At 41.7% G+C, this 15,317-nt stretch overlaps 1 protein-coding gene across 2 annotated transcripts; it reads right to left on the bottom strand.

Moving 5' to 3' along the window:
- Window positions 1-4,641: 4,641 nt before the first annotated feature.
- pdpn (podoplanin) lies at window positions 4,642-14,900 on the bottom strand. 2 transcript variants are annotated; one of them, XM_080900164.1, is made up of 4 exons: window positions 14,423-14,900; window positions 7,272-7,733; window positions 7,049-7,157; window positions 4,642-6,067 (listed from the first exon to the last, which is right to left on the bottom strand). In XM_080900164.1, exons 1-4 carry the CDS (start codon window positions 14,484-14,486, stop codon window positions 6,061-6,063), a joined length of 642 nt encoding a protein of 213 aa, XP_080756290.1. In that variant the 5' UTR covers window positions 14,487-14,900; the 3' UTR covers window positions 4,642-6,060. The 2 variants fall into 2 exon arrangements, with proteins under 2 accessions (XP_080756290.1, XP_080756291.1); XM_080900165.1 differs by having other exon boundaries at window positions 7,299-7,733; window positions 14,423-14,897.
- Window positions 14,901-15,317: the final 417 nt, after the last annotated feature.

The following is a 15,317-nucleotide window of genomic DNA, read 5'->3' as shown; positions in this document are numbered from 1 at the left end:
AAGTGTGTTTTTAAAGTTGCTTTTGTATCCCTGTGTTTATACTTTCTCCACTCCAGACATTTTATCGGGGAAGAAAAATAATTTAGTCGGATTAAATTGTGAAGTGATTTTGTAATTTATACATTTAAGATAAACATGTTTCATGACTCTATTCATTGGTTTAAACTTGGAGACAGTATTTAAAACAAGGGATACTTAAATGAGTTCATGTAGTAAATGCAACAGCTAGTTTGTGAGCTATAAGGTAAGCCAGTCTATTAGTCTAAAATTATTGAAAAATATTTTCTTTTGTATGTTTTGTTTTTCCTTTACTGTTAAATACAGTTTTCTGTTAGTCTTTGTTAAATTTACTGTGCAAAAGTCTTGATCCATCCCTCATTTCTTGATATTTTGCAAGAAAACTGGGAAATAGATGGAGCAGTTCATTAAAAATGCAAACATATATGGAAGGAAATACAGTGTATATATTGTCCAAAAACAGAGTTTGCATGATTCTAGCAATGTTGAAAGTTGGTGTTTGTTATGACCAAAAACTACTCTGTCTGAACTTTCTTAGACAAGCTTTCTTGTAATTTGTGTAAGTAGTTTTCATGAATAATTCTCCAGGCTTCTTTAGATTGATGCTGTCTTTTGTTCTGTTCTCTGTCAAGATGATCTCACGTTGCTTCAATAATGTTTAGGTCTGGGGTGTGGTGATACCAATCCATGACTGTGTGTTTTTCTATCAGGTAGGCTTTTACTACATTAGTAGTGTGTTTTGAATCATTGTCATACTAAAAAAATGAAGCCATTGTATTCCATGGTGGATCAAACTCTGACAGTACTTTTCTGTGTTCATAATTTCAATTTTGACAAGATCACCAACACCACTGGCAGAAATTAAGCCTTAAACAATGACAGAAGCACCAACAAGTTTTGCAGACACTCACTGCTGTACCGCTCTCAGGATCTTCTCCGACATATTGATGATAATTTCAATCAATCAATGACCCTAAAGTTAGGGCATCCACTGGCTATGTTATGCTGTTGGGAATGTTTGAGTACTATAAATCGTATGAAAGTTGTACATTGTGGTCCTGATTATAAAAGGAAAATTTTCTATCCTGATAAGGTGAGCTTTTTTCCACAATAACAACACCTCTGTCTACGGGGTAACTCAGGTCAGCAAATTCTCTGATGAGTATGAAAATTAAGTTAAGTTGAGTGTTAAGTTCTTATGGTCAAAAAATAGAATAGAATATTTTTTTATGTCAAAAGGTTGAACATTTGCTAATATTTTTGATGAGCGATTAAGAAAGTAAACTAAAGAAAAGTGTGTCCTGTGCAGCAGGAGCCAGTTTGTGCCAATAACACTGTGCACAATGAAACCTTCACCATCATACAAGGCAAAAAAGGAAAGAGAAAGATGTGTCCTACAACATTCTCATGTATCAGACAGATTACTGAGCAGAACACTGGTACAAAAACAATAAAGGGTCTCTTATAGGAGATGCATGCCACACACCCAGACAAAGACTTGCCTGTAATCAGACAACATGTCACGTCACTCGGACCAAATAAAAATTTTATTGCTTCGTGTTGTTGCATGCCAGATGTTCAGTGAAGAATATGTAAATGTCACACACAAGTACAAACTGTGTGTAAAAACTTGATCCTGCACACATGTGCATGTAACTCCAGCCCACTGTATTATATCTTGTACTTGCACACATCACACTTACATGCTAATAATCCCCTAAAGTCCATATAAAGCATGTGCCCTTCAAAATCACAGCCCCGATTTGCTTTTGCATGCAAACACACATTCAGAGGTCACACTAAACCCCATCAAGGAGCATGCTGTGTATATATAGACACCGTACACACGTATATAACTCATAAAGGCACATACAGCATCAATCTTCTACCTGCTCTACTATCTCCACCTCTTTGTGAAAGCAAATTCAGTTTTCTCCTGCATTATCCATAATATATCTGACTACACACACACACTGTTTCTGCATGTCACTCAACTTTGAGCACCCTCTCTTTAGTTTTCCACCCCCACTTGTGGGCCCAGCTGTCTGTGCCACTCAAAGGTCTATAGGCTGACATTTTTTCATGACATCACAAACCCCTGAACACTGGTGAACCGTAGGATCGTATTCATTCAACTCCAAGAGATGAACACTGCAGATGCACAGGCACTTATCTGAGAGTACGCTCATGTTTCAGCTGACATTTGGCAAGAGGTAGGTCACAAGCCAACCAGTTCAACTAACTACTGGTAAAAATTTAGTGGTCAGTAAGGATAACTGAAACCTGTGCACCATTACCACAACACATTTTACTGCAAGACTGTATCATGTAAGTACCAATTATAAACATCTATTTTCTTCCTCTTATCCAATTCAGGGTAGCAGGGGGCTGGAGACTATCCCAGCTGTGAGAGGCTAATACAGAGAGACAACAACCGCTCACACTCACGTCTTTGGACTGTGGGAGGAAGCCACCCGGACATGGGGAGAACATGCAAACTCCCCACAGAAAGGCCCCAGGTAGATGGTGGAGTTGAACCCAGGACCTTTTTTGCTGCAAGGCAAGCGTGCTAACCACCATGCTGCCCGCAATTATAAACAGTATAGTGACATCTTTTTAAAAAAAAAATAAACTGTTATACGTTAACAGTGTTTTATATTTAAAAAAGAGCTGTCAAATCTCATTAATGTTACCTAAACACTTTTATTAGTTCCCTTCCTTTTCCGTGTCTTTCTGTGTGGCGTGCTGTGTTATTTAACTACTTAGATAAGTGAATCCCAAAATGTTGATTCTGTTCATCTGGACGTAGCGTTTTCAGTGGGAGAAACGTTTCGTCACTCATCCAAGTGACTTCTTGAGTCTCAGCTGACTGCAGGTTTCCCCAACCTTAAAAACAGCACATTTGCACAATAACTGAAAGCAGCCCACTGAATGAACAATGAGTGAGGAAACGCTTCTGCCACTGAAAACGCTACGTCCAGATGAACAGAATCAACCTTTCGGGGCCATATAAGGTAAGCAGCTTCGCTTGTAAACAGCCAATCTAACAGAATCAACCTGGTGCTGATTTTCAGGTTTGTATTTAGAAATTCTTTTATTGTTATACCATCTGTGCTTCAGTTGTCCTGTTAGGATTACATTTTGCTGACCGAGCCAAACATGATCCCACAAATAATAAAGATAATCAGTTTTCTCCTTTGTGGACTACGTCGCAAAAACAGGCAGCTCACAGTCAGCTATGAGTGATCTAGAGTGATCTGGCTGTCGCAAAAACAAACTCACATCCAACAGTCTTAAGTTTAGGCGAAAGATATCGCCGTATCCATCTGTCCGCTAGAGACGAATGATTTCCTCCTTCCTCTCAGACAGATTTTCAGTTATCCCCCCAGACGCGTACAGGAAGGGGAGGCGGAGTGGGAGGGGGACTTTTTGTAGTGACTAAAACCTGATGACCACATTACTTGGATTTGGTTAATATATGAAACCTGTACAGTCCAGACGCACGCAGTGTGCCCACACAAACACAAAGCTCACATTTATGCCTGCATGCCATACAAACAGTCGGATGATACACAGACCTGCGTGTGCTGCTTCAACCATGCGTCATGATGACTTTGAGTTGGACTCTCTCTGTAAATGACACACTTTGATTGGTGATCTTAACAGCTGCCTTCCCTGAGACATTCTGCTGCTGGATGACTGTTATAATGCTTCTAACATGTGTTCATCGGCACAAAGTTGGTGATTTAGATCTCTGTTATTTCTTTCTGTGTGTGTGAGTGCACATGATCAGGGCAGGGGCCCACCCAGGAAGTGACTCCACCTTGTAGCGATGTACAGAATTCTCCCTTGCTGAAGAAGAGAGCAGCTTCACAGCCACAGCCCATAGGGTCTCCATTTGCCCTTCTCAAAAGACTCCATTGTTCCCAGAAGTCTGAGGCAAGAGAGTGAGCTAAAGAGAGTTATGAAGTAGCCGTTGGGGCAGAGGCTGGGGTGGTGGGTGTTGGGCCGCTGCCTAAAACCACACGGAGGAGAGGTTGCCAGAGACAGAGCATCTCTGTGCGGCTCACAGCCTAATGTTGGAGCCTTGCCCCAGCTTAACAGCACCGTATGAAAAGCCCCGCAACACGGCACAAAAAAAACACACCTAACTGTCAGAGGGCTCAACAGACCCAATGATTCAAGGCCATATGGTACTCCATATTTGGTTCTGTTTGTGTGCTTGCTAATAGGGGCTGTTTTTTTCTTTTTTCTTTTTGAAAATCTGAAGCATTACTTAAACGGGCCAATCACAGTGGGCAGTTGGACACTGCCCCCGGGGAGGGTCGTTAATAACGGTGGCATTTTGAATGTGGAAACAGAAAATAAGTGTCATGTGATTTTAACTGTCGCAAGTATTTTTCCAAGTTAAGAGTGGATAAAGCTCTGATAAAGAGTAAATTCACTCGGAGGCGTTTCCAAGCCATCTATATGATCATCTGCAACTGATAGGATCCGAACGGGACAATAAACAGAAAAGAGATATTTTCCAAAGACAAAGGGCAGCTTTTAGAGAATAATTTAGTACAAAAAAATACTGTGTTTTAAATTGTTTTTATTGAAACAGTATGACCAAAAGCACTGCAATTAAATAAACGTTTTGAACGAATCAGACGGCACAAATTAAAGACTCAGAAGTGATAATATGCAGCAAAGCAGAAGGGGTGGGTGGGACGAGGGACATGTATCGTTGCAAACATTTGCAGTGTCTGAAGCTTGTTCATTAAATATTACACCACTCATTCAGTGCACATATTAAATACGTTTTTAAAGCAAGCAGGGGTAAGCCGAGACGTCATTATTTGTACATCCATGTGACACACTCTTGCAAAAAAAAAAAAAAAAAGGCATAACTGCCAAACACTTTGCACTAAAACAAAGTGCAATTATAAATTGTCATCCTATGCATGTGATCTAGGGTCAGGTCAACTGAAAAGACTGGATGGCTGTTCTGGTATTAACAGAAGCACTGTCAAGACAATGTCACTGCTATGTCTGGTAACCAAATGTGCGAGCCTTTATAAGCTAACGGGCCAAGTTGTTTGTTTTGGAATGGGTATCAGTTTAAAAGTACATTCAATTCACATTTTTAATGCACTTCCAAAAAAAAAATAAAAAAAATCATCTTAGCTAGCTAGAGAATACCAGAGACAGTGGCACAAACCCTTCTGCTAAATTTCACAGATATGTATTAGGTTTTTATATGTAAGTGTTAAACTGGGCAGAATGTCACGTTACTCTTGCAAACGAGGGGTGTCTTTTCGTGTCTGATGACCCTCAGAGCTCACCAGGGCCAGAAGCTTCATCCAGTTGGCCAACCTATTAGGGGCTGCATGACAGCATACTCTATACCGGTGCTCGTGGGTGCTTTAGCCACAACAATAGCCTAAGGCTGCCTGTACATAGTGTACTGCATATTCCATAATATTAAATGCCTAGCCTATGCGAGTGCAACATATGAGAGTAACTGAATGCAGTATAGTCTTTGTCTAGCACTGTATATACATCCAGCAAAATTGGCAACAGTATTTCTTGTTTTCTTTCCTAATCCCAGCCTCCTTATGTCTTTGATTTGTAAGTATTTCTAATTTTTATGTCATTTTTCTTTCTTGGTATTAATCTAAGTCAGTCACTAAATCGCTTATGTGGAGGACTTACCCCTGTCTTGTCTTTTTTCTACAAAATGCATTTGAAAAGCCTGAAATTCTTCCTGACATCCTGTTGTCACCTTGTTTTGTTCTCTTTAACAGCTCCTCGGGATCAGGAAGTTTGCAGGGGCAGGTGAGGATTTTGGCAATATATACATTAAAAAAATAAACCCCCCACCCTCCCCACCCCGTGCCCCTCGCCCCTCGCTTTTGTTAACACAGTCCAGAGAGCTGGTTAGGTTTGCTTAGTTCTGGCATCGCGTGCTTGTTTTTAATAATCAGAAATGACGTCACAGTTCAGTAGTTCAGAATTTCCAGAACTTCGCACGGTCCCGCTGCTTTGTAGGCTTTTTCCTCAAGGTCTGTGGGATACAAAGAGAGATCCGGTCAGAGATGGAAAAGATTTTTTTTATATGATTGGCAGTTAGGGTTTATATTATTTTAAAGTTAATTCATCGGGGGACTTGTTAAGTAAAATTAGATGGTGAACAAAGCTGGGTTTTATGCATAATTCATAGATTACGCAGCTTCAAAAGTTGAATGGAGTTAAAAAAAAATACACAATTTTCAATTTCTGTGAAAAAGTTTTTTTGTGTTTTTTTTTTATTTCAAACGGTACAATAACTAAAGAAAATCTGATTATTGGTTAACTTATTAAAAAAACAAACAGATGGCGATTGCTCTGGTTAGCAACCCTGTTTCTAATGTACAAAGCCCCTGTGTTTCTAGGGATCAAATCAAGTTGTTAACACAAAACCCCTCTAGCTGACGGCCATGGGCCATGTAGACCAATACTAAGTCAATAAACAAGCTCATTTTAAGGCCACTTGTCACCATGAATGCTGGATTTTCCACCTAGAAGCATGGGACTCTATGTCAGCAAACAGAGGAACAACTATGGAGCCTTGTCAGTAGCTCTTGGGAAAAAGATGGCTGTAAATAGGTGTGTGAGGGGTTAAAATGATTAGCTGAAGGGGTAAAATAGAAAACTTTACAAAGACCATAACACTCTGCTTTCTGCCAGGCTTTTTGTTCCTTGCAGACCTGTGACACAAAAATTCGCCATCATTATTAGCAGTAATTATCATCATATGTTCACAGGGGACAGAAAACTGTCACTTCATATGGACTTGATCTACTTTCAGGAAGGAACGTCTGTGTTCACATGTGCTCAGGAACAATTTTGATTGAAATGCTGGTTTGGGAGAATTCGTAGTCACCTTTTCTTTCCTATGTGACTTCATTCTTGGATGGTTCAGTGATGACTCAGTGCCCAACATCTATGTAACACTGCCATGGATTTAATCTTTGTGCTTATGTACATGCGGTAGTGAGTTACTTACGAGTATTCGCCCATCCTCTTCAAGACAACAATCACCACTGCTGTGATGACGGCCACTGCCAGCAGGGCGCCGACTACAATGCCCACAATCTGTCCAGAGCTCAGGGCCTCTGTTAGATGAGAGTTAGTGCATTTAGATCCATAGTTAATATATTTAAACAGCAATGGTTATTAAGTGTATGTTAGACTTATTAAGTGTCACCATTATATCTATTCAAACTGACCTCTCCTTTCTCCCACACTTTCCTCACCTTCTGTGTCCTCCTCAATGATCAGGTCAGTGGTTTCTGTCCCAACAGGGCCCACTCTCTCAGCAGTGCCCTCTGTGTCAGCAGGGATCACTGTCCCAGTAGGGCCCATTGTCTCAGTGAGGTCGTCTGTTTGGGACTCACTGAGTACTTGCTCAGTGGACGATGTGGTCTCCTCAGACGTATATTCAGCGTATTGGGTAGGTGTATTGGGAGCTTCTGTTTCAGTGACTAGGGCTTCAGTTGTAGGCACAGGCACACTCATATGGTCATTGAAAACGTGTGTTGTAATTTCGAAATGGGCCGTAGTTGGTACAGATGGAGGATGACTGGTGACAACAGTGGTAGGATTAGCCTCTAGAGCAACACCAGGTGTGGTTTCTCCTTCTGTAATGACCACAGATGAAGAGTGAAGTTCTGTAGGGTCTGTAATTGGATCTGGGGGGAGGAAATAAGAAATATAAGATCAAAAACAGGCCAAACATTCAAGGCAGAAAGCTGTTTAACCCAAGCTTCCCAGGTCACAGGTTTCCATCTATCAAAATTTGTTTTTTCACTATCACAGAGTGCTTTCTCGATGGGTCATTTTTGGCTTTCTCCCTGTGATATCGATGTCTCTGCTGATTTCTTTAATTTAACTGTGAAAATCTCCCAGTATTCAAAACTCATCAAATTATAATTTATTTTGGTTTTTTTTATTTCTTTTTTTATTTATATCTTTTTCCAGTTAAGTTAAAAGTAAGTTCAAGTTTGAAAAACAAGAAAGGATGTTTTTGGTGCAGCTAGGTAAAATGCACCCAGGTACTGGGGTTGTACTGCTAATGCAATTCCACCTGATCACGAACTTTTCAGTGATGAAAAACGACATGTTACAGATGTCGCTTTGAATACTAACAGATAAACATCTGGCTTTTGTTAACACTGAGTATTAGCCTGATGGACCCTAGCATTAAATATTCAGGACGGGTGATTTTAAAACCGTGATCGTGCACTTAAAAGAACCCTGACACATTTTTGAGACTGATATTGATATTTGATCATTTAAAAACTCCAGTCAATATTTCTTTCTTTGAGAAGACACACACAAAACATAAGCAGGTTTCCCTAACATGTATTATCTGCAGTTATTTAAGAGTGCTTACTAAGATAATATCACAATTCAGTTGAAAAATAATCTTGTTTTACAGTTTCAGCAAGTTGAGTAAATTACTCGTTTACGCTCTGACAGGCTCTGCGTGGATCAGCTGGTTGTGCGCACCAAACATGGGGCGCAAAAGGGAAGTTGAGGCATGCCCTCTGATGGACAAACCGTGCAACATCAACACTCATGTTTGAAGGGTGTTTCTCATGTCACTTGCTTTCATTTACTGGCCGATTATAAATGCTAATACCAACATATCGGTATCTATGTTATAATACCTTCATCATTAACCTGTGCATTAGTACATATCCAACACTCAGCAAGATGATAGCTCAAGTAAAAGTGGATATTAAATGTTGTTTGTTTAAGCTCTGTTTTCTTTGTAACTTCAGAGCACAGTTGATTGGCATGTTCATGCCGTGGAAGTTTGAAAGGCCATTGTCGTTTCAACCAAATTCTTGTTTGACATAATTCAGCAATGTTTCAGTTCAATCGTCCTATCTGTAGCCTTTCACTTTATCATTGTTAGCTAAAAAAAAGAAAAAAAATACCCGGTCTAAGACAATGACGAACTTTATCGTTGTGAGTCAAAATGCGAAGTTTATAACAATACCAGTAAATAAATGGACAATAGATCTGCCTCCGTCTGTGGGGATGGGTGAAAATGTGAAAAATAAACAGCGTTAATGTTTAGACGCTTCACTCACAACATGATGTCATTACTTGACCTTTCCCCCTTCTCACACTCCTCGTCTGTCTCATACAGGTTCTCCCATCATCAGCACTGTATCAGCATGCACACCCCACCCATTGACTTCATATAATATGCATCCTCCCTCTGTTCCCCCTCCCCATCCCTCTATCCGGTCTTCAGGGCCTCGTGTTTGCGAACTTGCATGCCACATGCTCTGACTTATTTCCTGTGGAGGGAGCCACTGCCGCATGTGTAAGCAGAGCTTACACAGGCTTGTTAACCATCAGACACTTAATCCGTGCAGTCACAGGAGGGTGGGGTCACAGGGAGAAAGCATGAAAGTTTCTTTGAAAAGGTAAAAAAAAGAAGACGATATGCAGTTTAAAACATCTGAGTTCATTTGTATTTCTGTAGTTTCATATGTTTTCTTGACTGATGTTTAATATCTAAAACGCACTTTGTCAGAGCTCAGAAGACCATCTGTGTCATGGTAGTCTCTTATTTTGTCCCATCTGTAAAAAACATGTATTTAGCGTTTATTTTGCCTCTTTCATGAGGGTCTGGACCACGAGCCGGCCTGGGCTCAACATGATCATTTCCCACCAATAACCAGAGCTCCATCTCCCCACGTTCAACATCCTCCCAGCCACAAATGAAACTCTAGCCTGGACAGCACCATTTCAAAATTAAGGAGGTAGATTTCAGCGTGGCACCAAAATTACAGTCTGCGCCTAACTTTCCACTGACAAGCTGCTGGCCTGAAGTTGCGCCTTTTTCTTTGGAAAAAACCCCCCCGATTAAAAGCTATTCATCGCACAAAGCCTCCTTACTGCAGAGAGCAAAAATGAGCTTCTGTGCGAGTCTTCCAAACTTAGCTCCTGACATCATGCTCTCTCCAGCTCCGTTTTTGTCCAGTTCTTCTAAATACCTGAAATAATAGAGAATGCTTTACCCAGGGTAAAAATAACTCTTGAATGGCTGGGGTTAGTCTACCAACCGGTGCAGCACTGTGCTGCCTGGTGTGTTCATTAGCAACAGGCGGGGGTAAATATAACAAAACATTTGTTCCCACTGAGGAAGACTATTGAGAAGGGGGTTTACTAATGGCGACTCAGACTGTTTGTTTGGAACGTCTGTAAGCGATGATAAAATGGTCTGTGCTCCACTGAGCGTGGCTCTGTGCTACGTGTAATCACTCCCTCATTCTCCACTACCAATTGTTTCATTATGTGTACAGTTCCCACAATTAGCTCTGAGTAGTATTTCCTCCCCACCGTGCTAGCCCTTCTGGGTTAATGCAGCTGCATTAGTGAGTAACACAGTGACTTTTAACGGCTTACATACACTCCCCCCTCCTCTCCTTTTAATCTACTTCTTCACTATCGTCGTCTTCATAAACCAGACTCCCTGAGGATAGGTTTGTTGCTGATGAAACCGCTGAGAAGGCTGAATCCTTGGAGAGAAAGAGAAGGGGGGAGAGAAAGCAGCAAGGGTGGAGGGGGAGCTTTGAGGGAATGGCATGTTTCAAAAGTGAGACGCCAGGGAGCACCCCGTGTCCCGTCTAGAGTGCTTGATTTCACTGTGAACATGGTGTGTCCGCTTATAGCAAGATGTATTGCGTGTGTGCAACACATAGGTGAGCTTGTGTTCATCCTCAGGGGGCAAATGGACAGACCTAGAACAGGAAGCCTGACGCTGCTACAGTTTCTACAACTAGTTTTAGTCTGACTCTCAGTCAGTTAAACGATGACTGCAAAGTTGGATGCTTTGCTTTTTCTCGCGAGTTTCAGTGTTTGATTTAATTTTGACTTTTTTTTTTCCTTTTTAATTTAGTTACGTTTCAGTTAGTTTCCAGAGCTGCTCTTCTTATTTCAGTTCAGTGTTTATCATTCTGAACATGTTTACCTTTAGTTTCGTTTTTATTACTTTCAGGGTCAGTTTTAGTCGGTTTTTATTGTTGCGTAGAGGGCATATGCCAGTGGCAGAGTTTCTGCAAATCATTATAGGTATTACTTTAAGCAGTTGACTCACAGTCTTGTAAACATCCAAACCCTCGAAAAACACCTCCATCAGCCCCTCATCAGGCAAGCTGTAATAACAAATTTTACCAAACTGACAAAGAGTTACACTAAGGATATTTATTCAATCTATATATAATTTAAATTTTAAGGTAAAAAAAAATAACTCCAGTTAGTTTTCATTAAATAACTAAACTTTTTTTGGAAGCAGTTTTCTTTTCTTTTCAAACCTTCTTCATCATTGCATCGGTTTTCATGTCAAGCATGCTTGAAACATCATCCAGCGCCCCGAAAACCTTCATTCATGTTTGTGTGCATGTATGTGAACTTGTGCATTAAAGGGTTAACTTAGAGTAAAAAAAAAATAAACACAATTATTACTTAGTAAAACATAAGCTTAATAAATTATTTTGGTCCACCATGATATTTTGTTCCCACAATTTCCTCTAAAAAACTAAGTGACGCAGAAAATAAAAAACAGGACAGGGAGGGCGAGGTGAAGAAAAGGGCTGAGTGAAAAGCTGTAAAGGAATTGGGCAAAATGAGGTGAGAAAGAAATGGAGGGGGGAAGTTCACTCCTTTCTGATATAAATTAAAGCGAAAAAACAAAAGAGTGATGGAGGGACACAATAATATACAGCCAGAGACAGCAAAGGTGGGAGTACAGGCTTCCATTCATTATTATCACAATTAGCTGTCACTGAAGCCCCCTTATGCAGACAGAAAAGATCAGTGCACGAGATGTGAGGGAGTGTGTTCATCTTCGAATCTCAGGAATGTTTTTCGTGGTGTTTAGGGAGTAAAGTGTGAGCGATACAGACGCCCTCCCCATCTCACCACACCAACATGAGATGTCACATGACGTACACTCCCCTGCGAAACTAGTGGGAGTCATCTCTAAAAACACCGGGCCGTGCCATGCAGTGCACGCTGAGGACTTTTTGAAGCAAGAGTGGAATATTCTCAGCCGGCCTTATCGCAGATGCAACACAATGTGCGTTGAATGTGTGTCCACATTCATTTTATAGCCACTCGTGTTTTTCTCCTCCCACTCTAACTCAGATAAAAAAGACATGCAGCAGGTCCCATCTGGACTCTATCACCAGGGGCAGAAATTGGCACTACATCAAGTTGGCCTTTAATCTCGGGCATTACAGTTTCTCACTACATTGCCACAGCACAATGAACCGGAACAGGCGTGATGTTAAACGAAGGGAACACAAATAAACAAGTTACGGTGCATTATCATGCTGAACATCCAGGCTTGCATTTCCTTTCTCATGTTTTCCATGTCTCACAGAGGAAGTGCAAGGCTGGCATTTGTGCCTTTTTACTTGTTGAGGATATGCACATAAATCTTGGTGTTTTTTCTAATCTTTTTGGAGCTGCTACTGTCTCAGTTTCGTCAGGATAAGGGCTTGGTCTGGGATAAAACAGTCTCCACCTCCCCTTTCCTTAAACAGATGAATCTTTCTCCTTAGGGAAATTTTTGGAAGTATGGAAGTATTTTATTTATTTATTTATTTTTACATTTTTTTTTTTTTTTTTACATTTTTTCTTCTCCTAATTAGATTCAGTTGGTGTGAGAAGTCCTCGGACCTCGTGGTCTTTCCTTACGCGCGTGTGTCTCATACTTGGAACAGGAGCGCAACATTTGGGTCATTTCTTCAAGCGGGCTCGGACAAAGGGCATTAACCTCTTCCTTTGGCGGCCAGATGTGAATGGGATGTTACTGGCCAAGCAACTGCAGACAAAACTCATAAGAAGGAGACGAGGGGAGGGGCGGGGGGAGTAGCAGCGAGAGGGCGGTGGTGGATGATTGTACAGGATGGAGATGGGAGTTAGAAAGGCTCCATTTGTGAGGTATGAGTGGGGAATGACTGATTTCCTTTGTATTCTTAACAAGAACAGGGAAGACTTTCTGAAAACTTCAGCAGTTTCTTCCTCAGTTAAAAAAGCAAACCCCGCCATAAAACGGGAGAGACACACAGACCAGGAAAAGCTTGTCGTGTAACAATAGACCCATCGCTTTTTGTGCATCCTGTGTTCCCCCAAATCTGAGGGTTACACTCATGAACCTGGACGAGAGAGAGCTTGAGAAAGCTGAAGGGCTGTTAAGAGACGGTGGTGGTTGGGGGGTGGAGAAGGAAGGGGTTATTTTAAGTGGTAAAGTTTGCAACCCCACCAAAGATGGGTAAATGCCAAGGGCTGGTGTGCTGTACATGCTAACAACACACGGGTAAAAGAGGGTGGGGCAGCTCTCAAAGTTCATCACGTCTCTTGCTCCTCTCTCATCCATATGACCCTCTTAAATATAGAGCCTCCCACTATTAATACACCCACATAGACACAAAACGGCCCTGCCCTGCCCTGCACTTTCCTCGGGCTTTAGCCACAACTACTGGGCAGAGAGTGGCTGGTCAAGGCAAAAGAAGAAAGCAAGGCAAAGAAAGACAGAAAGTTAAATGATACATGCTGTGAGAGCGACTGGAGACAAAGCACAGATGAAGGGGGGAGAAGAAAAACAGAGGGAAAAAGGAGAAAACAAAATCAAGTGCAGCAAGAGAGAAATAGGAGAATCAGGAGTAAAACGAGAGGAAGCACAGGATAGGCTTTCGGATAAATATGTACGGTGTATGTTACAGTTTACAGCCCCCCCCCCTGCACATGACCACAGTTTTTGGGACGCTTCCAAAGGATATTGCTTTCTTCTCTTTTGGCTGTGCCAAGAAAACTACAGACACGAGGCACCAGAGCTTCTTGCTATTACATCATATATTTTTTCCCCCCATGCTTGCAAAAAAAAAGAAAAAAAGAAAAAAGGAGACAACAGTGACAGCGAGGGAAAAATACAGCAAAGCAGGATGAGGTAATTTGTTAAAATGAACACGGAGCATTCATGTGAGCTGATCCCTCTTTGTTAAATTAACACCTTCGCTTTTCCAATCACTGATCTTTGGCCAAGTTTGGTGGATTAACCGCAGATGCTAGAAGAAATATTCTTAGATATTACACAAAAAAAGTGTTAGTTATTTAAGTGTTTAACACTTGTGTATTTGCGTGTAAACAAACAATCGCATTAACTTATTAATGAATACAAATGAAACCTGGACCATTTCCCCCCTTATGAATCCAGCCTGCAAAGTGTTATTGTTCAATCGGCAGGGATTAAAGCAGACAAAGAGAAGTGTGGTGAGGGCACATGGAGGCAGAGGGAGAGAGAGAGGACATAGTGTGCTAACAGTAGGATGGTGATAGCTGAGAGTTCACTTACTTGCACTTGTGAAGGCGCACAAAAGGCCAACAAGGGCCGACAGGAGCAGCAGCTGAACTTTCATTGTGTCAAAAAAAACTCTTCTCCGCTCTTCTCGCCAGTCAAAACCCACAGAGACGTCCCCAGGGGCACAACACCGGAGACCTAACACACACCAACCGGCGTCTACGGTAGTAAAATGTTGAGGGATCCAAAAAAGGTCAAGAATGAAAATAAAGTCTTTGGCCGGAGGAAGTTTGGGAAAGCGGTGGGTTGAGATCCTTTCAACTTGTGGAGGTGAATGTGAACAGACTCGGGCTGGTCGGCGTGGAGGAAGAGAAAGAAAGAGTGGTGGAGGGATGCAGACAGGACAAGAGAAAGAGAGGAGAGATCTGGCCACTTTGGGTGAGTGCAGAGAGAGAGAGAGAGAGGGAGGAATGGCACACGGCAGGAAGGAGAGAGAAAAGAGGGTGCATGTGAGTGGCTGAGAGTGGAGGAGGGGTGCTGGTACTGGTTGTGGTGGCGGTGGGCTGGGCGGGCTGAGGAGCAAGGGGCAGGTTGGATTGGGAGGAGGGTGTCTGGATAGGGGCAGTAAGGTGGTTTGAGCCCTCGTGGCCCAGCCCCATGTAAACCTCCTCTTGGTCCACAGCCAGCAGTACTCCTGTTTGCAAACCCTGCGATATCAGCAGCATGCACACACTCACACATGCCAACACATGCACTAGGTGATACAGATAAATACACACTTATTTATCTAGACAAGACAGGCACACTAAACTGCAACCGGCTGTCTTTTACAATTAGAAAGCTAAAGCAACAAACTTTCCACATGAATGAATGGAAGAGATGTAAACAAAGGTTTGGGTTGTTTCAAATAATCCTTAATCACAGGAGTTAGGAGCCAAATCTTTGGATT

The sequence above is a fragment of the Rhamphochromis sp. 'chilingali' genome, assembly GCF_963969265.1.
Source record: "Rhamphochromis sp. 'chilingali' genome assembly, chromosome: 12".
Classification (NCBI taxonomy): Eukaryota; Metazoa; Chordata; class Actinopteri; order Cichliformes; family Cichlidae; genus Rhamphochromis; species Rhamphochromis sp. 'chilingali'.
This window is presented reverse-complemented; position numbering and strand designations above follow the sequence as displayed.